Source organism: Falco naumanni, chromosome 2 (assembly GCF_017639655.2).
Source record: "Falco naumanni isolate bFalNau1 chromosome 2, bFalNau1.pat, whole genome shotgun sequence".
Classification (NCBI taxonomy): domain Eukaryota; kingdom Metazoa; phylum Chordata; class Aves; order Falconiformes; family Falconidae; genus Falco; species Falco naumanni.
In genome coordinates, this window is record NC_054055.1 from 101,562,391 (window position 1) to 101,585,338 (window position 22,948).

A 22,948-nucleotide genomic window follows, 5' to 3' on the forward strand; every position below is an offset into this window, starting at 1 on the left:
CTACAGTATTACAGGTTTTGGAACCTTTTTAACAATGTTATCTTATTTAAATATTACTAAATGGTACTTTGACTAGCAAAGCCAAGCTAACTTTGGATATACTACATGAATTAATTTTTGTAGTATATTACATTAGAATTACTTTGATATGAACTTGGTCATATTTTTTAAGAGAGTGTATGCTGTTTAATGTTACAGAGGTCTGTTAAATATTTATTTTAGGATGGCCTTTTATGGGTCGGTCCTGAGAATATACTCAAGAGATTTGTTTCCTACAAGTTTTAATGAGATTATTACATCTATGGGATTTCAGACCTCAAAATGGGAGTCTAACAAGTGAATGGATAATTTTGTTTTAGTGTGTTTATGCCCAGAATTTTACAGTGTACACTGGAAAAAGCTCAAAAAATTGTCTCCCTGAGAGCTTACTGCTCCATTCAATTTGATGGCTAAATTTTCCAGCCATGATGAGTGATTTTTGGATGCATCATGTTGGAAACTCTGAATAAGACCCTTTAAAAAGGCACTTTTCAAAAAGTAAAGAGCTGCTTCGCTCTGGAAATCAGTCTGCTTTTTAAAAATGAGTCAATGCAGATGGACAAAACCAGCAGCTAATTGTTTTAGAGTATCTTGGACACTAGGCAAGCAGAGAAAAGCATAAAAAAATTTTTGCAATGACACCATGGTTTGAGAGAATTTCACAGTGTTACAGATTATCATACTACATTTAAGACATTCACATCTTAACGATGAAGTTACACTTCTTATAATTGTAACACAGTATTACCAGATTTTTGAAGTTTCATGGTACTATGTCTTGTGTGGCATAACTTGAACTTTTTATTTCAAGCTGTTGGAATGTATGAAGTTACTCTGCAGTTTGCTGTATTGCTATACACATAAGAAAAAGGTTTTACAAAGTTAAGATTGAAGTAAGTTATATACCCACATTAGGTATTTGGACAGTAGCTTTTTTTTTTGTTCATACAAATTCACGGAAGCCAAATTTGATAAATCTGAAGATGAAGAACTTTGCTTTGTTTTTATTAACTTGTTTACTGAATCGTTGAGGCAGATAAAGTCGTCCATGTGGGCAGAGTGACTTCTCTCAATATTCAGTCTCATCAACAAGGGGATAGGAGAGTTTTTTCTTTCTGTAAGATTTCACGTGTGAGCTTACAGAGTGGTCCTGAAATAACAGCTTAGACATCTATGTGTTTACTTGAGTAATAGCATTTTATGTTGTGTCTTTATTTCGATAAGGAGTTCTTTATAATCAAGGAGTTATGTAAAATCCCTTCCATCCTGACATTTCAGAATGAAGGGGGAGAGTCCACAACCTGGCATAAGATACAGGAAAACAAGAAGAAGCAGTTTATAGTATTTTACGTGATTAATGAATTTTAATCTTTAATCTTTGCTTTTAAAACTTTTCCATAAGTTAACACAAGTGAAACTGTCTTCTTAAAACCACTTTGATTCACTTATCAATTGAGCTTAACTCAGTGTGTGAGAGTCCAGATCTGGTCTCTCCTTAGGCTGGAAGAAAAACATGAAAGAGGTGATGTTTTCCACCACTCGTGCTGATCTAGGTAGCAAAGAAGTGTCCTTGAAGTCTTGCCCTCCCTATCCTCTGAGTTAAAGAGCTGGCCGGGCTGCATCGTCATTCCTTCCTTTTCGTTCTGTGTGTCAGGTTTCACTCCTAGGGAAGTCAAAGCATGGGAAATGGAGTGTGCCAGGGTTTCACCATGTGTGCGGACATGAGATGCAATCTACACCTGCATCCTGGTCCTGGAGCCCAGAAGTACTTGCAGGCTTGACAATTTAAATGTAGCCTTAGTGTCTGACCTACAGGCTTGCACCAGGTCAGAGGCAAAAGAACCGGACAAAGTAAATCAGTAGGTACAGCATCACCCTCAGTTAGCCACGGGAAGGTGCAGACGAGGGAAGTCAAATGCTTCAGACGGAAGGACCTCATGTTCACAAGTACATGGTTTAGCAATTTGAATAGCTGACTGATCGTGTGACTGGTTTCTCACGAAGTCCTCAAACTGCTTGTTAAACATTCCCATGATGTGGCTCTCCAAGCTGAGATAAGAAGGTGGAAGAAAGATTTGTTTGACAGCATCATGAAGTATGTCATGAGGACTCTGCTTGGGGAAATAGGGATGAAGGGGCTTGAGTAGTGTAACATGAAGAATGAAGAAATGTTCTTCGGATATTTGGGCAGGATAGAAGAACTTACTTCAGCAGGCTGAATTCAAGGAATGAAGATTACTCTGAAGAGACTGTCATAGAAATCTAAACCTTGCTTGAGAACGCCTTATGTAATCTGTACAAATGCAGGAGCTCTTTTTTAATTTTTGTAACTTCTCAATGAAGCTTATCTATCTCTCTGTTCAGTTTTTATATGGAAGACATGTTGCAAAGTAATTCTAAACTGATTATTGTAAGATTTCATATGCTTTCTTAGTAATGTAAGTTACGTTCTGTTTCATCTCCACTAATTTCATTCGTTCCTTCAATGTAATTCTTTCATCATGTCCAACAAAGACATGTTTGTGCTTCAGAGGAGTGATCCCTCGCAGAGATTGTGTCTGAATTTTTTTATGCTTATTACTAAAAACCACCTTCAGGTTGTTTCACTTTTAGTTGTATCCTTGATCACATTCGCTGCTGTTATAGCTTCTTGTTCTTAACGTGAACAAGACTATCCAGACTGTAACTGGTTTTGTGAGTGTGTGCTCATATGTAATTTTTTAAATGATCTGCAAAGCAGATATTTTTAGACTCCTTTTACGTGTGCATATTGCAGAAGGTGACAGGCTTTTAAATCATTTTTGATTTGCCAACTTGTTCTTAGTGTTGAGCAAATGCTGTAATTTGGACCAGTAATAAACTGCTGTTGCAGATGCTGTGTTTTGAATATTCAGATTCTGTGATCTATTACCTTGATTAAATACACCATGTTGCAGTTTGTAGGTTCTGGTCTAGTGCTTTTTACTGAAGTTCCTACAACCATGATGACATATTATCAAAGATTGTAGTTCTCATCAAACTGGGTATTCATTTTCTGTTAATGCATGCTGAATTATTATTCTTTTCTCCCTTGCTGGTTTGTTCTTAAGTTAACTACATGGTCTTTTTGTAATCTGCATTGAATTATAAAAGACTACAATACTCTCTTGAGCTCATCAGACTATTGCTACGTTATAAAGTGGATACTTCCTTCACAGGAAGGATGAGCTTTTTATTAATACAGGATATGAACAGTGAGAAAGTTAATACACTCCTAGATTTCTTGTGATAGCCCATTTTAAAAGCATAACAAACACTGCATGTTTGCTGGGTTTTTATTTTTATATATATATATATGTCTGTTGCTTTCATAACTACCAAATGAGAATTCAGAGGTAAGGGAGCGTGAGCTCTCAGACATCATTCATGGAATTCAGTTTTGCCTTGATGATTCCTTGACCCAGATCAGTTTAGCGTTTGTGTTTTCTAAAGCAGGAGTTCTGGAAGTCTTCGTGCCAGTAACCAACACCATACACATACAGTAGTTTGACTCTTAGGTCCTTGTTTAAGCATCTTACACAAATAGGAGCAAGCTCCTGCCGGCTTCAGTGATGGCCATGGACCACCCTGAAAAATGTTGGTATTTATGGCAAGTTACTTGAGCTGTGAATCAATACTGAGGCTCTTAAGTTTAGGCTTCTTTGTGGTCTTGGCCTGGTCTAAAGGATTCCAGAAAAAGACACAAGACAGCACATTACTGCCCCTCTTTCAAGAATTTTCTGGTAGTATTTAATGTTCTAGAATTTTAAGATGCAACAGTTCTCCAGGGAGAATTAATGTGACATGCTACGTGTTGCAGAACATCGGCATCAAACTCGAAGTGTAAACATGTAGCCCATTCTGCTGGAATTGTAAGCCTTTCATTTCTTGTTCTCATATATATTTCTATCAGATTTGCAAAGGAGCTGTATTTGAAGCAGGATTGCTGTCAGCTACAGGAAACACCATTCCTCCATTTGCTTTCTTGTAACAGCACAGCTGAGAAGTATTGTAGCTGACTGTAGGAGACGCTGTAATCACTTAACTGAACAGAGTTCTGTTTAAAAAAATAAAATTAAAAAATCTTTTCAGCTAGGCTAGCATTTGTAACACTGATAATTATCACAATGGGCTTTGTCCAGCCAGAAGAGAAGATAATCAGACATGGAATTACAGTGACACAGAAATCTGGCTTTTTACCTCATTTATCAAAACAGTAAGGACTACTCCAGTTACCTCTCTGGATAGAAGACGCTTCTTCAGGACAGCTGTAGGCATTTTGGGCTATGTTGGAAGGGTAAAATGAAATTATTTTTGACACTATGTGATTGTTCTTGCACCTCTGAAACAACACTCGTGGTTGGCGATGCGTTTTCCTAGCACACTTGTGTTCTTCATAGTAAACACTTGGCAAGTTCTGAGGACCTTTCACTATGTATCACTGGTAAAATTTACAAATAAAAATAAGTTGTGAAAGGAATCCACATTTGAACAGCGTGACATATTAGGTGTATGGTCTGGGGGCTGCGTCTGCAGTATTAAAAGCCATGTCTTAGCCAAGTCACGCAGAATAAGGAGCTGGTGAAAGGGAGGGTTGTGTTTCATACCCATAAGCAAGAAGACAAGAGTTAGCTACTACAAAAAGGCTTACACTTATGAATGAATAAATAAAATACAGGCTGGGGCAGATAAATTCCGTCACTCATCTGCACAGGTATGAGATGGTCGTTAAATCACGTTACTGTTCTACTGCCTTTCCCTATATAAGGGACAACAAAGGGCTTTAAATTTTCCTAGATGTTGCGTGTGCCGTCTGTACCACTAATTTTTCTGGGCATTTTCAGTAAACTTATAGAGCTGTCCAGACACACATCCAAGACACACACCATTAATTGGTGCCTGGTTTGTCAGCACAGTGAGGAAAATCATGGTTCTTTCTACAGTGTACTTCAGACTCAAAATTGGAGTGGGCCGATTTAAAATAAAAAGCGTTCAGCTGCCCTACTGATGCAGTCCAGATTGAAACAGAATGAATTTCAGATACCATTATGCTGCTTCTGTGCTGCATTTTGTGTAGAAATAAAGTTGAGAAATCAAATTACTCATACTTGTTAAATTTAAAAAAACTTTTCACACTTGCCTCATGTGCTTGCTGTTGTAACCCACATCTACTCTGCTGCTGTAGAGCAGAATCATCTGCTTCTCCTCTGCGGCTCATTAGATCTCGGGCATTCTTTTCTGCCTTATTTTTAATCTTTTGTGGAAGAATTTACCTATCAACAAAAATATGCCCAAACCTCAGAATTCAGCATAATGACATTCTTGGAAGACACCGTTAGCCGTATGTCTGTCCCATCAGATCTGTAGTACTAATCCGTGGGAGGAGTTTAAACTAGGTGACTTACAGCCCTAGTTAGGAGCTAGGAGGAGGGGGAGGGCTGTGCATTTTAAAGTTAAAAAGGAAAAAAAGCCAAACACCAAAACCAGAAAAAAAATGCTGTTGCTGTTGGAACATTTCTTTCAAAGAGTGGGACCTATCAAGCCGTGTCTTAAAAGTGACTGCTTGGAGGGGAAGGTAAGATGATGCCGTGGAGTGGAGAAATATTCACATTGTTGTCACCAGAGTTCTGATCAGCAAAGTATAATTTCCTTCCAATCTGAATATAAAGAGGACTCAGATAAAAAGGTTTCTGCGAGAGATGTTCCTAAGCATAAGAAGTGGTGTGGTGAAGGGCAACATGGATGTTCTTCAGAAGGCTCAGGCGTATTTGGGATGGAAATGCTACATAAATCAGATGGAGGAGGAGGGAAGCTGTGGCAGGTGGTTGGGGATGTCTGCTCCGCTGTGCTCATTAAACTGAAACCAAAGTGCCGTTTTCACTGAGGATGCTGCCAAGTACTTAATTCTAGTATTAATTTACATAGCTATTTCACGTTCTGGTTTTACCCAGGGCAGGAGTTACAAGATTTTACGTAACCATCAGTCTGAAGTTTCATTTTTATTAATATATGTAGAAATAAAACATTATTTATAGTCTCAACAAATTTTTAGTGGAACGCAAGATGGCTTAGGAGAGATTTGTGCTTTTTCTGCTGGCTGGCAGCTGTTGATTCCTTTAAATTTCAGTTGGGGAGTTGAAAAAACAACACATGCTTCCTCAGATCTGGAGCTTATTTTCAGGTAAATAACTGCTGGTGAGCAGAAAGAGCAGCTAGAACCTGTGTAAAGGCTACAGAGAACATGAGGCTACAGTGTTACTTGCTCAAACAAAAGGAGTCAGGCAAGATGACATGGCACATGCTCGTTGGTATGCAGGGCTCATCTGGAGCTCGGTAATCCTCGTTCATTTTGGGTCGCGTTGGTGTCAACAAGCTTTGGGCTGAGCTTTCTCAAATGGTACGTTTTGAGAGTAAAGTCTTTTTCCTCTTCATGAGACTACGCTAGAAACTGGAGTCCAGGAATGAAAACGGGAAACGCTTGGTGTTGGATATGTGCTATAAAGGATGGAAAATTGTAGTTTTAAAAGAAAAAACAAACCAGAAATCACATGTTGCATTTCCTTTTGGTTTACGTTGCCAGGTTTATTCTGCTAAAATTAAACTTTGTCGTATCCCTTTTCTCTGGAATGGTAAATGGAACTCTGTCATTTCCTGCTGCTACTCCAGCCCTCTCCCCTCATCGCTTACTGTATCTGCCGCCTGTTCAGCGTGCCAAAAATCTCGACAACCCGTTCAAATCACAAGCATTTTAGCCAGATGAGATTTTGCTGATGTTTGTAATAGAGAAGAAATGTTTTAAAGCTAACTGAAGGTGAGGTGTCTTTAATTAGAAGCCTGGGAAGCATAACCTATTAGGAAGGTGCTTTGTCAGCAGTTGACGAAGCAAGACAGTAAGCTGGAGATCAGGAAGAGTTTGGACCTGCAAAATGGCAATGGTTTCTTCACAAAAGGAAGCCTTTAGAATAAGTCATTAGTTACTGCCGTTGCAATATTAATTATTTCTGGCACAACACAGACCTCTGTTTAAAGACGATGCTCTCTTTACAGTACATAAACCAGCACAAGAAGCTTTGCAGGCTGCTCCCCTCCGCCCCCCCTTCCCCTCTCATTTGGGTGTTGAAATTGAAATTTCATGAGATAACTTCAGAATGTATTTGAAATTAATGAAGGTGCTTTTGTTTCCCTCCTGCCAGCCTCTGATTTTACTCTGTGCATGTGTGTGTTTGTTTCAGGCACTCAAGGAGTCGCACCACCCCCGCCGGCCCCCGTTGTTGGGTTGCAGACTCCATCCACTGGCCTCCTGGGTGCCCGGCCGGGTTTGATACCACTCCAGCGACCACCGGGAATGCCACCCCCTCCTCTGCAGCGGTTTCCCTTGATGCCACCGCGACACATGCCTCCTCACATGATGCACAGGGGGCCCCCGCCGGGGCCAGGGGGCTTTGGGATGCCTCCCCCCCACGGAATGAAAACCCCCTTCCCACCACCGGGCCACTTCGTGAGACCTGGGGGGATGCAGGGAAGCGGGGGGCCAGGCGGACCCGAGGATAACAGAGATGGGAGGCAGTTTAGGAATGACAGGCAGTCGTTCACACCTAACAGAGACCAGGAAAGGTTTGGAAGGAGATCTTTTGGAAATCGGGTAGAAAACGATCGCGAGCGCTATGGTAACCGCAACGATGACAGAGATCACGAGCGACTTGGTAATCGCGACAGGCGAGACTGGGGACGAAGAAGCCCCGAGCGCGACAGACACAGAGACTCGGAGGACAGAAACAGGCGGTCCAGCAGCCATCGAGACAGAGAGAGAGATTCGAGAGACAGGGAGTCTCGTAGAGACAAGGAAGAAAATCGAGGAAAGGAAAAAGCAGAGATGACAGACAGGGCAGACGGCGACAAAAACCATGAATCTCACAGTGGCAAAATGGAAGACGCAGACATTGTTTCAGAACTTGCTGCGGGAGAGTCTGAACCTGCAGGTGTAAAACCTGTGGAAGAGTTAACATCCGAGGCTACCTCATCTGCGGAACAGGCGGAAAAGGAAATGGGCTCAGTGGCGGAGGCTCCTCGCTAGGGACTGGAAGTTGTCGAAAGATGACAGTGACATTTGTTGGAGTGTAGAGCTTTAGAGTTGTACAGTCTGCTGTATTATATTTGCTTCTGCTTATATCACAGCCCCTCAGTAGTTGGTGGGGAATTGTAAGCAATTTGATTGCTTCCCTTCTATTTAAAATAGCCACAACATAACATGGAATACTGAAGATATGATTAAAATATTACCCATTTTTGCTGTAACTTTTTTAAAGTTTTGACTTTAAAAAGTTTACAAATCAGAAGTAGAAGTGCTTTCTATTTTTTTTTTAATTTAAGAAAAGGTAACGGTGAAAGCTCCTCAAAACAATAGGGATGTGTTTTTAATAAACTCTATTTTCGTAACAAACTTTAACGTGTGCTATTCTTCCTACACTGCACTGAAGTGGAAAAGGAGTGTTCAACATCTTAAAGTTTGAACTGTTAATGTTGTACTGAGTCTAAATTAGACTGTTCTGTTTATATTTGTTAAAAGAAGAAATACATCTGTTTGTGTAGCTATTCACAGAAGCAAATTTTTATTTGTAATTAATAGTCATCTTGATTTTTAGATTGCTGCATTTTAATGATCTACTTGACCATACTAGGTAAAAAACTTAGTGGTTTTAAAATGTTAATTGAAGAGTTAACTGTTTAGTGTTTGCAATGCAATCAGTTTTCTTTTTCTTTCTTTTTTTCCCTTTTTTCCCCCCTTCCAACCGGTTCTGTGGTAAATGTTGCCCTAATTAGCCTTTTTTTAAAAAAGTGGACACCTTCAGACATACTCAGTCTGCTCTGCTTGTGATGTTATGAAATTACTGTGTGTGGTGGGCTGGGGAGCACACCAGTTTGGCATCTTTTGTACTTGTTATTCATTGATGCTTTTTGGAAAGTGGGGTGAAAGAAGTCGGGAGACACCAAAACACGATATAAAATGCTAACCTATTTTTTTTAAAACGGGGCTGGGAAAAGGAAGGGAGGTGGGAGGGTGCGCGAGGATTTTAAAATGCTGCCTCTTCATTCACATAAACCCGGGCTGCTTCTGTTGTCTGTGTTAACGATGTCTACCTCCTGTAATCCTGCAAGAGGTAGGTTTAAAATTTTTACCCACCCGAGTGTTGTACCTCTCAAGACTAATGGACAAAGAGTGCATTTTCTTGTATTTATGTAAGTTTTGCCACCTTCTCTCCATATCACTTAAGTAATTTTGTCAGATTTTAAGAAGGCAAGTGCTAGTTCTCAGCGGTCAGCCCTTCAGGCAGGCACGGACACGGAGGGCATGGGGGCCCTGGCAGCTCTGCCCTGAAACACGCTCGCTCGTCCTTCAGCCACGCGCCAGGCTCGGGCAGCACCAGGCCTTCGGTTGAAGCTTGTTTTAACTCTAGAAGCATAGTGGGAAAATTGTTTGAATCCTGTGCATATTTCCTTTTTTTTTTTTTTTTTCGTCCTTGATATAAGTGTGTTCTACTTTTAAATTTGGGGGTTCTTTTTCCCTAAGTGAAGGGCAGCTGCTTTCTTACATCAGTACTTTTTCATAGCTGCTCTGCAGCAGAGGGAATTTTTCTGGGAAGGGGAGGGGGAAGCAGACATGGAGTTATGGATTGGGGAAAGGACATATATTTTTATGTTCTTGCAATGGCAGAATAAAGAGAGAAAAAAACTGCTTACATATTTGTAGTGACCTCAGCTTCCATGTGTTACAACTTCTGTCCTTACTGTTTGTTTCATGTTGGGCCAGCGGAACTAACTTTTTTCATATAAATGCAGACATTTATGTCTTATGTTTAAGACTTGTCTTAGTAAAAAATGCCATAATTTTGTAAGGAGGTAGGATTTTTTTTTTAACGAATACACTTTATTAAAAATTTGAAGACAAGAATGAAAGAGATAGAAGGCTTATCTGTTCACACAAATGCCACCTGACATTCTCTCCCTTTCCCCTATCAGGAATTTGAAAACAAAGCCTAGGAGAACCTTGAATGTCCTCTGCAGAACAATTCCTTGCTGCCTTCTGAGGCAGTGGCTGCATAGTATGCCTACTAGTGATGCATCACCTTTACAGCATTGCTAGTGTATATGCTACCCTTCTACAACTACCCAGTTTGTGCATGAAGATTAATTAGCTCCATGCAAGCATCCATTACCGCTAAAGACAACACACCATTAGCAATTAACACCTTTGTTACTGAGCCTACACCTGCCAGTTACAACAATGTGTACACAAACCACGTGCTCCTCCTACACCCTTCAGTCCGGCACTGACCTTTAGGCTAGCATGCCAGCGGGCACGGAACCCAACAAGAGAAACCAGGTGTGACAGTAAGGACCGGCACGTACCAGGCTTTCAGAGGAGCAAGGTCAGCACCGAGAAGGGCTCGGAGAAAAGGGGCTGCCACAGGTGGCATCCCACGGCAGCTTGACCTACAGCTGTCCAGTTAACGCTCTTGTTTTTCTCCTGCCTTAGTGAAAGGGGAGACGATGTAACTGTCCTTCAAACTTCTGAAGCGCAAAGAGGTGATGGTGGTGTTTGTGGGTGTTCAGTGCTCCACATCCCCTGATGCTTACGGAGGGAGCTGAAAGATGCAGGCACTAACTTAATTTTGCAGCAGCAGCTGAGTCAGAGCATAGACTAATCTGCAGGAAGAGGTACAGGTGGGTAGAGACTCTACACACAAGCGTTTGCCACCTGCAATGAACATACATCTGTAGTGTTGTCACAGTATTCTCACTATACTACCAAAAGCCATTCTGTTTGTAACATGCTACACTGGAATCTGGGTGTCTAGAACTACAACTGACTACCTACTATGAATATCTCTTATGTACAAAGGTAAAGGAATGTTGATACAAGTCTTCATTAAAGTTAATAATTTTCTCTATTAAGACTTGGAAATCTGTGTTTAAGAGGTACACACAATAGAATAACACAAGCTGGCAGCAGCACACAGCTATTACACCGCTGAAGCTTTATGAAGTTAAATACAGAACTTCCAGCAATGTATATCCTTAAAGAAAAGCCCCATCCCACACTTGCCGCTCCTGCATAGCCCGAGGAAAGGAGTAGTCTTCACCGTTACCTCCAGCCATTCACTGCACATCAGCCACAACAACCCACCCCACACAGCTGGAGGTCCAGAGGAGGAACATGGGCACGCACTAGAGCCACCCCACTTCGTGTGCTCAAGGCCTCCCCACCACACACGCACGCACACCACAGTCACATGTGAGTGCCACAAGCATCACACACCTTTTTACAGCAAAAAGTTGTCCTTGGGCACATAAACCCCCAGTTGTAACATGCAGAGTGGCAGGTCTCCATCACAGGAAAACACATGACAACACAAGTAACAAGAAAAAATGATTGAGTTCAGGTCTTAATTGCTCCAGGGTTACTGGCTGGAAGCAATTTGGTGGATGCTGTTGGTGTCATAGCAAACTAACTACCAACAAGGGTGGGTTGTTTGGGGTTTTTTTTGTTGGGTGTGGTTTTTTTTTTTTTTTTATAGACAGCAAGACCAAGGTGTATTTGCCCAGCAAGTTTTATTACACGAGTTTGAAACCTACAAATGCTGCAACTGTGCCAGGAGGAAGCCCTGATACAAACGGTGCCTACTGCTCTTTGGTGAGTAGCCTTGCCAAAGCCCTTAAGGCTAACCCTCCAAATCACACAGTACACTGGAAGTTTTGCTGTTCAGGATGTGACTGCTACTACGCATCTTCCATTACATAGAACAGGGGGTCCAGTGAGTGAAGTTACACTTAATGGTTACAACAGATGCTTTAGCAGACTACAGAGACATTCCATCAGAGTCAGTTTAATTGCAATATATATCAATACAAAATTGAGTCTTCACCAGTTTTAAGTAATACTCAGAATGCAGAGTAGTAATGAGATTAAGTGATAAATCTTTTGCTTGCACAAGGACAGGCAAGTACAGCATTTGCCATGAATTACAGCTTATTTGCCACTGTTATCATAAGCATTTCAGGTACAATACTTAGCTCTTCGCTATTCCAATTACACCACAAGCTAAACGAGGTCCAGCATTTCCAGTTAATTTGCTCTCATTATCTCCCCCTCTACCCAGGTCATCACATTTTTCATGGACCTAAAAGAGAATTGGAGATACCTTAATTCATGTTATTGCATAACTAAACAGTTCTTCACTACTCACATTAGTAGCAGCAGTGACAAGCAGCATTGCCCTCTACCAGCTGCACGTGACACAAAACCTATTGTAGTTACACAATGCTGAATGCCAAATCGATACTCATGCCAAAAACTTAGGGCTAAGCTTGTCTGAAAAGATTAGTTGCCTTCAGCTGAATTTACTTGAACAGGAAGTCAAAACCCCAGGCTTCACGTAGTTACTACTAGTCCAAGAGTGAGCTTGGACATGACATTCCGGTTCACCCTTATGACACAAGGCTGCTGCGTGGCAGGTGCTGGGCCTTGGCCATGCCACCTGCTGTGCTACACTAACATCTCTGCTCCTCGGTCACCAGTCTGAGCCTGGTTCATGCAGGAGCACAGTGATCTCAGCAGACACTAGACTCCCAAGGGAAACAAGACTGGCCAAGTCCACTCAAGCCTGGGCCTCCCTCCTTCCCAAGGAGGCCATGGCACAAAGAGTTGCCCCAGCAGCTACCAGACCAGCAATAGCTAACCATGTCCTGCAGTCCCCCTGCCATGCCTTTCAGTGACAGCGTTTGTGCCAGACCACCAGGTACTTCCTCAAAGAAGGTTACTTTAGTCACTCACAGCTGGAGGAGATGAAAGTTAAGTGTACAGGAACATCCTTGGAAGGCAGGCAGAAAATTAAGAACTGATGGCAGTGGGGTGCTGTACTAACACACAGAAGCCAAGGCTTCAAAGAACTCCCCACATTAGAAATTTTATGCTACAAGTTCTACAACAGACACCAAGGACTTGCCCCCAGCATCAAAGTGTCTCCGCTCAGTCAAGACCACTCTAGAGATCTTTAAAACATCCCAAATAGGCACCAAGACACTTACCACCATGGTACGTCCGATGATGCTATATGGTCCGCTAAGAGAAACAATGGAATCTTGTATTTCCACATCTGCCACTCCTCCTTTAGCAGTCACATTGCCAAGGTCTCCCACATGCCTACACAAAGATGTAGAGAAACTCACAGAAAACTCAGTTGAATTGAAAGCTCTAAGTGATGGCCTGGACAATACAATACCCCTAGTTATTACACTCAGGTACCCCACCACCTTATCTTAAACAGTACATATGTCCTCATTTACCACCAATGTTGAACACTTCTGCTGTTTTAACTTAATATTTTAACTTTAGTTCAAGGGATAATTAAGATTCAGTCCTAGGTAGAACCTGAAACTGGAAGGTTAATCCAGCTTTGGGGAAAGGAATGCCATTGCTCCCGAACAAGCCAAGCCTACACTGCACAACTCCTAGCCAAGAATTCCTCCACCCTGATGGCATCTCCCTCTGCTCAAAAGGAAGTCTCTCAAATTAGGTGAAAACCTTTCCTGCACATACAACATTCAGTGTAAACACTGCCGCTATTCTTAACAGCTTTTAATGTCTATCACAAGTCAGCTATTGCACAAGCTGCCTCAGGCTTTAGGTTGAAATAGGATTAGTAAAAGCAGTTTGTCAAGTGACAGGTCAAAGGGGATGCATGAAGTGCTAGCTAAGTTCTCATCAGTGCCAGGGATGACCATTCAAGTTTGCTTGGCACCTTCCTATTAACTCGGCATTATAAAAACTGTGTGGTAGAGTAATCGGAGCTAGAGCTCCACCAGGATTTCCCTTAAGAACTGATCCTCAAGCAGTTCCATTTTCACCGAACTTCTGGATATTCCAGTGTCTTGTTTCCTACATGTCTGCCCCAAACAAAACATTCACTCAGAAGACAAGCTGATGATGTTCTGCAAGATTCTTCAATCCAGACTCAGAACCTTGAATACCAGATTGTTTCTGAAACCCTCCACGCATGCAGGATGACCAGCTCAGCCATCTGAACACTGACTACCAGCTTCTTAGCCAGCATAGAACCAAATTCATATTTTTAACCAAGCCCTATAAAATCAGGTCAAGGGTAGTTTTCCCTTTAGAAACTTGCTTGATTTAAGCTTCCGTCCACTTGTTTCAACTTTACACTGATAAAAGCGTGATCTAGTTCTTAATGCTCTCCTAAGGAATTCCCCAGTCTACAGTTGCCTGAGCAGGCAGGTTACACCAGAAGCAGGATTTGACACAGAAGAACCAGCAAAAGCCACAATATTCATGCAGTTTTGACCGCTTGCACTGGAGCAGTTGGCTGCCAGTGAAGCCCGTGAGCACAGCATTTCATGATGCTGTCATCCAGACAGCTGGCTAGCAGACAGCTTGCTTGCTCTGGCATGCAACCTATCACTCAGGTACAAATTTATCAGTCACAGAAGGTGTGGTTATGGACATAAACATAAGCATTCAAAGACTAATCACAATCCCAAGATGGTCCCAATGCTAGTCCAGACCCTACCTTGCAGAAGACCAGCACTTTTATACTTGCTCCTAGCTCTGCTTGCCACCAGACTGGCCTTCAGCTCTTGTGCAGCCCACTCCCAGTCTCCAAACCCAGCCAGCATTCTACTGAAGCCACTTGCTCTGATACCAGATCTCAAACATACCTTCAGGAAACCCTTGCAACTGGACTACGGAAACTGCTTCCAGGGGAAGAACTAGGTCTCAGCTCCCACACCAGACCCTGTACACAGAGTACACAGCACACAGAGCTCCTGAGGAGTACACACTGTAGACAGTACAATACCTAACCAAACAGGCTAAGAACAGCCCAGTACATCCAATAAGAAGCCACTGTGCCTGCGCACACCTTTATATTCATCTTGCAGTCTCCCCTGAAGCCTCAGCACCTTCCACGGACAACCCTGATCTGCCACACAACAAGTCTGCATACAGCTCAACAACTAAAGTTTAAGGCCCCTGTTGTCAAAAATGGCCCCAAAACAGAAGCAAATAACCAATGAACAAGAGGCTTTACCACATGAATCCCCTACACTCACATCCTGAGGAACTTTCACCCAGTAAAAGCCTTTATTTCTTCTTCTCCTCAAGCTATGATAAAACCAAGAATGTCCCAAAGACTACATTTTACCCATACTCCTGGAAGCAAGGTATGTAATAAATTGCTGTACAGTGATCAGAACTCTTGTTAAGTGACCCTAGAAGTCCTGCAGGAATTACCAGTTTTCTTCTGGTATTGTCCTAGCATGATTCATGAAGTGGCCTCCCAAGCACAAGGTAGCACTCTGATGGCTGCTGCACCAAGTAAGTACACAGTAAGAGGCCAGCCACATTAAACTCACCTTTCTGCATCCTTTGGTCCACCATGCTGCTTGCCTTCAGGATTGAAATGAGAACCTGCACTGGTACACCCTAAAACAGAACACAGCCATCAAAAGCAGGGTTTTCTGCAGTAGCCCATTTAAATCTGTTGCTTATACACTACACCAAGGTAGTCATCGTGTATTAGTGACTTCATTTCCTTCTGGTTAATGAAATCGCCACCCTCCTGTCAGATGTTCTACTGATCCTCTGGAGGAAAGTTACCTACTACAGACTTAGAAGTTCAATAAAGTAAGATTACTCCTTCTAGAACACTCTAGGCACAGTTGAAAGCTTTCTTATTTCTTAACACTAGCTTCTCAGAGTATTTAGGTTAGCGCTTTGTATGTGCCATGTTTAACACCAGCCTAAACATGTTTAAAGTATTAAATGAGAAGCGCCATCATTTCTTAACACAGATTTGCAATCGTGAGACCCAAGTTGCTGCTGCAACAAAATAAGAAGCTCTTTAAAGCTGAGCAATCACATTACAGTTGTAACTCAAGCTTGGATAGACAGCTTACCATTTGTATTGTCACCAAATTCATGGACATGGAAGCCATGGTCTCCATCAGTCAAGCCACTGATTCTTCCAGTAATTTTTACTGGTCCATTACCCTTTAACAGAAATAATTTATCATCACGAAAATGACTGTAGCGTTAAAAGGCCTTGTGTCAAATGCAGCTTCCTGGTCAACAGAAAGCACTAGAAACTCCACTACAAGTTCAGCTACCAAAACATGAACAATTATCTTACATTAACTGATTCTACATGCCACTACAGTATTTCACAGAACGTTCTCATGTGTTTAGCCACCTAAAATACATTCTTCCTGTTACGCAGCAAGACGCAAAAGGCATGCCTTTATTATCGGATTGCTTGCTTTTGAGAGCGATCACATGCTTCCATCTGAAAGCACAAGTAACCCTGAAGCCATTCCTCTCCTACAGGCACATCCATGCTGTGCGCAGCCCCAACTTTTACTCAAGACAAAGCGTTCACAACGGCGCTGCGCACGCAGTAGCCGGAGCTCCCCGAAGCCCCACTCCGGCAGCAGGAACCAGCCCCGCAGCACGACAGCGGCGGCCCCGAGCAGGGCAGCAGGCCAGGCCCGCGCCGCTCCGGGGCGCTCCGCACCGGGTGGGCCCAGCGCCGCGCCCGCCGCCCGCTCCCTCCCGCCGCCGGGCCGCGCCGCAGCCGCCGGGGCCGCGGTTCCAGCCAGGCCCGCCCAGCGCCCCCCCCCGCAGGCGGCGGGGAGCAGGGGAGGGCAGAGCCCCGCCGCCCGCCCCGCACAGTGACTCAGCACCGCGGCCGGGAGAGCCCCCTGCGGGGTGCGGAGCGCCGGGGTCGCGCCGCCGCCAGCCCTTGCCTGCTGCTGGAAGTGGATGACGCCCTGCACGGGGCCGTCCCCCTTCATCACGCACACGGCCTTCAGCGTCGCCATGTTCCCGCAGCGGCCGGAAAGCGGCGGAGACCCAGGCCCCGCGCCCAGCACCCAGCACCCGACGACTAGAGGTCGGCCCCTCCCGCCGCTCTTATATAAGGCGGGCAGTCAGCGCCGCGGCCAATGGCGGTACGCTCGCCGCGCTCCTCGCGCAGTTATTACGCGGGGTTCGGCCAATCGACGGCCAGGCGCGGGCGCGCGCCGCTCAGCGGCACCCGCCCCCCGAGCCCACGGCCCCGCGCGGCGGGGGCGTTGTGTAACGGTGCCGGCGGGGGCGGGGCTGGGCGGCGGGGGGAGGGGTCAGGCCCCGCGCGGTGCCCGGCTCTGCGTGGTCTCTGGAGAGCGTGAGGGAATCGGTTCCCGCGTGTGACATCGTGGTGGCACTTGGGCCCTGAGGAGGCCCTGGGCTTTAAACGGTTTCGCTTTAAGGCTTTCCCTGACGGATCGCCGGGCTGCAGTGCCTGCGCGTTCTAATGGCGCAGGCTCCAGTCAGGCGTGCAACTGTTCCGTCAGGCGTGCGCTGCAGTGGCGCAGGCAGAGGCAGCAGCAGGGTTGTTTTCCTTTTCTGCAAACGTTATTCTCGTAGTAGCTTCATCTTTCCCCCTCCCCTGGAGGCTGTTTTAGGTGTTACTGAGGTGCGTCACATCACGAACCCTCAGCCAGACTTGGCGCGCGGCTTTGAAGCCCCCTCTGAGCAGCTCGGCGTTCCGAAATAGTTGCCCTGCCCCAAGATGTTTTGTACAAAACCCAGCAGAAGTACAACCTGAAGCTGGTGTGACTCGGTCGCTGACCTTCCTTAGGAGATGCCGCTGCACGTGGCCTGGCCACAGCAGCCGGTGGGTGTGCAGTGTGCGGCGCAGGGCTCCGCTCCGGGTGGGATGCACCTCGGTGTAGCCCTGGATCGCTCCTGGCCTGAGAGATGGAGGGCACAGGTGGCAAAATAGGTTCTCTCCATGCTGGTAGCACTGGCAAACCTTAGGCTCCAAGGGAAGGTTCTCACCAGACTTGGGGAGCGTAGAGCTTTGTGGTTCCATTCAAAGGCTGGCAACCTTGGAGCATTCAAAGAATGGAAGATCACATTCAATTCATTCCTTTGGCAAACCCATGTTGTTTTTCTGCTGCATTATTGGTGGAGAAGTTAAATCAGAAGCACAATATGATTTCACAGTACCTGGGACTTTCGGTAATCTGATTGAAGTATATGTCTGAACAATAAAGTAAGATGAATAATATGAATGATATAATAATATATTAATAAATATAATTATATATGCATAATGAAGTAATATGCCTGAACTACAAATTACTTAAAGCCCAGGTGGTTTTAAATCGCATGGTTGAGGATGCCATAAGGTCAGGGAAGGACGTACAAGGTTTGTTCCACACATCAGACTTGCTCAGGTGACATGACTGAAACAAACAGGGACTTGTCTGCATAAATGGTCTATTTCTCTGCTTGGGAAAGAAGAAGCACAGAAGAAAACCCACATAAATACATGGAGACTGTTTCTCTGAGAGACAAAGAGCTGTAGTTTAATCACAGAAAGAAGTTGTGAGAGGAGCGTGAGGCAGCTTCCTATCTAGGAGGCATCTTGGCACCGTGAGTTCAAACTCCCTGGAGTTTTGTTCCTGACGTGCCTGGAGAGAAGAGACTCTGTAATTGTGAGGAAACAGGTCTGTGTTCATGGCTCATGCAGCACCCTGAGTGCTTGATAGATTAAGAGGAAATATTTCAGTGCCCTCGAGGTGAATCTTGTTTGATTTAAAGTGGTTTGTAGACTTGGAGGGATAGTAGAGACTCATTTCATCTTTGGCTTCCCGTACCACTATCTTTACTTGTTCAGTGCCCTTCCATAAAGAGGGGCATCTTCAGTGCTATGTTACAGTGCTTTCTCTTATTTTTAGGCCTGTCTCCAAGTCTGCCTATGTTTTTATCAGAGAGGCTTATTCCTTCCTTCCTGGAAGTAAGTTTTCAAGATCTGCCCTTCTTCATGCCTCTACATGAATGTAGGACAAACAGGTGGCTAAGACCCAGGTGTGTCAGGCTTCTTAATATGTGAAGCGAAACAATCTGATGTAATGATTTCAGAGATTTATCACATTAGGCATCAATGTCAGGTTACCCGTGAAGGCACCCTAAGGTGCCCAATGCCCTAGTTAGGCAGAATGCAGCTAACAGAGCTGATATGCGAAGACACACCATGGGGAAGAGATCAACGGTAGGAGGCTGAAGGAGAGATGTGAATTTCAAGGACTAATTTACAGGAGTTTTGATGGTGCGTGCAGAAAGAGATCAGCAATCTTATATAGGTCATGGCCTCACCCTTTGGAGTGTTTTCTATTACTCTTTTCTTTCACAAGTACAATAGCAATACAAAAGTATTAGTTTACAGGGATACCCTTTCATATAAGCCTTATACAAGGAGCCAGGGAAATGTTTTTGTTTTGTTTTGTTTTCTCCCACATACTTCCTTTTAACTCATTTGTGGAAAAAAAATACCCCAAAGAAGCTGAACAGGGTGTTCAGTAGCAATACTTTATTTTTTATTTAAAGTATCAGAGTCAAAGCGGAAAGGAAAAAATAAAATGTGCGAGGTGGGATTACAGACTTTGATAGTAGGAACTACGGCAGGGCAGAGGATCTGGCAGGCGTGAGAAAGAGTGGCGTCTCTTGCAACTCTCGCACCTCTTGTTTGACATCCCTCTTTGCCCCGTACCCTGGTTTTGCCATCCCAACTTGGAAGAAGCCTAGAGCTTGGGCCTAGCTACACCTTTGTAGGTAAACTGGTGATAAAGTGGGCTGATCTGAAGCCCAGAGGGCTGAAACACACTCAGGAGGGACACACTTAAGGCTGGGTGGACACACAGCTTTGTCTGTTCGCTCTGCTCTGTAGTTGCCTGCAAAGAGTATCTGTTACAGTAGGGGAGTGAAGGAGTTTCTAGTGTTGATCAAAAGGGTTGCTCTCACTGCATAAGGGTAGACACACAGGGATCTCTGAAGAACTAAGGTACGAGATGGTCTTGGGTTACATCCTGATTTGCCAAGTTAAAGGCCAAATGAAATAGTTACTGTGATGTAGGTTAACAGTTTATGTAGACAGAAGCTAATGAACTTCAAAGTGTGCAAAACTAACAAAAAATTCCAGACCCTTATGTACTATAAAAATATGGCGCATATCAAGCATAAAGCCCGCATTAACATGCTTTCTGATCAAGATTTTATATGGATTGAAAAATTAGAGGGAATTTTGAGGGCTGTGCTTCCCATGGCAACCATACCTCTGGTGCCTTGTGCAAATATATAGTATTTTCTGTTTGTGATGACTCTTCTGGAAAAATACGGAGTGAAACCAAGATTGCAACAGTAAACATCAAATTGCCTGAGCTTGTGTGCATAGGCTCTCACTCATCAAGATCACTGTCTGCAAATCTGCATTAATGTAATTTTTAATGTTTACTCTCTACATTAAGAAAAGTAAACAGAAACAACATGAATTTTTAATAATAATCCTTCCTATAGGTCTGTTATGTCCTTGGATGTGTGTCTCTGGAGGAGAGACTGCTGGTGAGCTAAGTACAGGTGTGCTCTTCCATCCCGGCTGGGCTGGATCAGGAGCCCCTCCTACTGCTCCTGGAGCAGATCTTTGGTTAGTCTTAACCCATTTTTCCCGCTCAGCAGCTGAGTAACCCCTGTTATACAAAGGTGCTTCCCAGCGCGGGAACGGACAGGTCGCACAGTCTTGTCATCTGGAGCTTCTCTGTGGAAAGGTGGGAGCTGCATTTCCAGTATTAGTGTGACCTTGCGTTGTGGCAGCATAGAAGACTTGCTGCATTTGTGAGTCACCTAATGCACAGAGAACACAATATACGCCTGTTTGTGCGGGCTTGCTCGGTAAGGAGAGCGCTGCACCACATGTAGGTTATTGTTCTGTATTTTGGATGGTCTGGAAGAGGCTTGTGGGTTGTTTTGGTTTTTTTCCTTTGGAATCCCACAGTCTAGATGCTGGAATCTCCTAGTGTCTAATATTTTGTCACTGGACTCAGCCATCCATACATCAGTGTCTAGCACCATCTGAGATACTCCAGACTATCTCTTCTGGCCTCCAGCTGCTACAGAAGGGATCCTGGAACTGCTGTTTCCTACCTGCCAGCCCCCTGTGCACCCCTGAAGGCGGTCTGTGGCATCTCAAACAGCACTAGATACCTATGCTGAGAAACCAAAACAAACCCCAAGCCCTTGTGTTGTCCTGGGCAAGACGTTGTGTGTCATTAAAGTCTTTCCCTTTGATTACACATGGGTAATGACACTTCCCTGCCTCTAAGGGATGCTGGGAGAGGTAATTAACTGAGTTTATGTTTGTATAGCATTTTGAAGATGAAATGTTATTTCACTAGAAAATTTGTGATGGTGGCTCCCTAGTGGAAAGCCTGCTGTTCCAATTAAGAGGTAGTGGTGCTGATAGCCAAAGTATTCATGTAATTAAAATAATGTCAGCTGGAAAGCCTTTACATGGAACACACAAGATTAAAAATAACATTCACTCTTAACAGCTGAACTGAGCTGATCTGTCTGCTGCAACTCCCTCATCCTCAACTGCTTGACAAACTGAGTAAACTTGAAACATGAGAATCAAAGGAGAGGTTGTGTAAATGTTGATGAAGACCTTTGTACCCAGCACGGGGCTTGCAGCCGCAAGTTACTACAACCCTTCTAGAGCACTGGTACTATTCAAGGTCTGTCCACTGTTGTGGTTTTTTTTGTTGTTGTTTGTCTGTTAATGTTCACCAAGGGCTGGACTTTAAATATTTCATGCAGTGCCCAAAGTCTGTGCATGTTACTCCAGTGTGTATTTCTAGTGGATTCAAAGGATCATACAGGTCTCCTGCTGGAGCATGTACGGAGGTCTGCAGCAGGCGCTCTGTGAAAGCAGGGCAAACCCCATGCTTAACATCCCTTCTCACCCACGCATCCTCATATGGGCACACTCTGAACGAACTGGGCAGTAGGTGCCTGGACAGGGCAGGAGCAGTCACAGGAGAGGGTGCTCCTGGCAGTGCCTGCCGCCAGGGACATTTCAGACCGGATTCATAGCAGCTGCTAGTGCTGCACTAAAATGCTGACAATTTTTTAATTATATTAGTAAGGCTATGATATTGTTTACCTCTGTCTCCCTGAAACAGTAGAAGTAGCTTTTAAGAGAAACCGTAGCCTTCTACTACTATTAGAGTAGTTTCTGCTCAGAAGGCTGTGTGACCTTTGGCTAAAAAACATCCCAAGAAAACAAGGAATTCCTGCCAGGGATAGCTGGTTCTACAGCACCCTGCTCAGAGCTCACAGGCTTGAGCTCCCACATGCTCAGCAGCCATTGAGCGAGTTTCCCCACTGAAACAGCCGAACAAGCTGGAACTGGGAGCACAAAACAGCTAACAGTGACTGGCAGGACCGTCATGTGCAAGACAGGATGGATGCACACATGAATTCTGGGGATTTTCTGGTGTTTGCAGAAAAAATAATTTGCTGAAGTCTTTATGGGAGCTGATTCTACAGCACAAAGTGATGATTGCAATCAAACTGAATTGTGGGGAAACCTAGCTGAAGTTTAAAAGAGCTTTTAAAGTGTTAGCTAGATTTTTTTTTTTTTTACTTGGTTTGAATAATTTATAAAAAGTTCAAAAGACTATTTTGGTTAAAGTAATGAAAAGCTTAACTGGAGGCCTTACTCTTCCGCACGTACCTATTTTAAACTAGTGTTGCTCCATCAGCCTCAGTGCATAGGCTCCCCGTCTTGAGCAGTTTATTTGCCCACTTGGATAACAGGCAGAGAAGCACAACCACAACCAGCAGCCACAGAAAACGGCTGCCCTGTGTGCACCCCACCAGGGCGATGGATTCCTCTCCTCTGGCCGTGGCAGCCCCCCGCAGCCCCAGCATTGCGGCCAGCGCTTATCGGGCAATTGCACTCTCAGGAGGAAAATGGGTGTGCGCACGTTTGAAGGT

The 22,948-nt window shown here is 44.1% G+C and overlaps 2 protein-coding genes across 4 annotated transcripts in view; one reads left to right on the plus strand and one right to left on the minus strand.

Annotated features, from left to right (window-relative positions):
• The window catches only part of SCAF4 (SR-related CTD associated factor 4), a 48,240-nt gene extending 38,446 nt beyond the window's left edge, over positions 1 to 9,794 (plus strand). For all 3 annotated transcript variants that reach the window (XM_040582812.1, XM_040582811.1, XM_040582813.1), the window contains one exon: positions 7,290 to 9,794. In XM_040582812.1, coding sequence (XP_040438746.1) covers positions 7,290 to 8,131 — 842 coding nt within the window. In that variant the 3' untranslated portion in view covers positions 8,132 to 9,794. The remainder of the gene's footprint in view (positions 1 to 7,289) is intronic.
• A 1,856-nt stretch (positions 9,795 to 11,650) lies between these two features.
• On the minus strand, positions 11,651 to 17,025 carry SOD1 (superoxide dismutase 1). The gene is made up of 5 exons (XM_040582814.1): positions 16,876 to 17,025; positions 16,030 to 16,123; positions 15,487 to 15,556; positions 13,144 to 13,258; positions 11,651 to 12,236 (listed from the first exon to the last, which is right to left on the minus strand). The coding sequence occupies exons 1-5, from the start codon at positions 16,948 to 16,950 to the stop codon at positions 12,126 to 12,128; spliced, it is 465 nt and encodes a 154-aa protein (XP_040438748.1). The 5' UTR covers positions 16,951 to 17,025; the 3' UTR covers positions 11,651 to 12,125.
• Between the last annotated feature and the right edge of the window lie 5,923 nt (positions 17,026 to 22,948).

Excerpts from the sequence above, each read along its gene's own strand:
- SOD1 (XM_040582814.1), bottom strand. The coding sequence starts at position 16,950 with ATGGCGACGCTGAAGGCCGTGTGCGTGATGAAGGGGGACGGCCCCGTG. Across the intron at positions 16,124-16,875 it reads TCATCCACTTCCAGCAGCAG|GGTAATGGACCAGTAAAAAT; the intron begins GCAAGGGCTGGC and ends TTTCTGTTAAAG. Across the intron at positions 13,259-15,486 it reads GGACCAAAGGATGCAGAAAG|GCATGTGGGAGACCTTGGCA; the intron begins GTGAGTTTAATG and ends ATCTTTGTGTAG.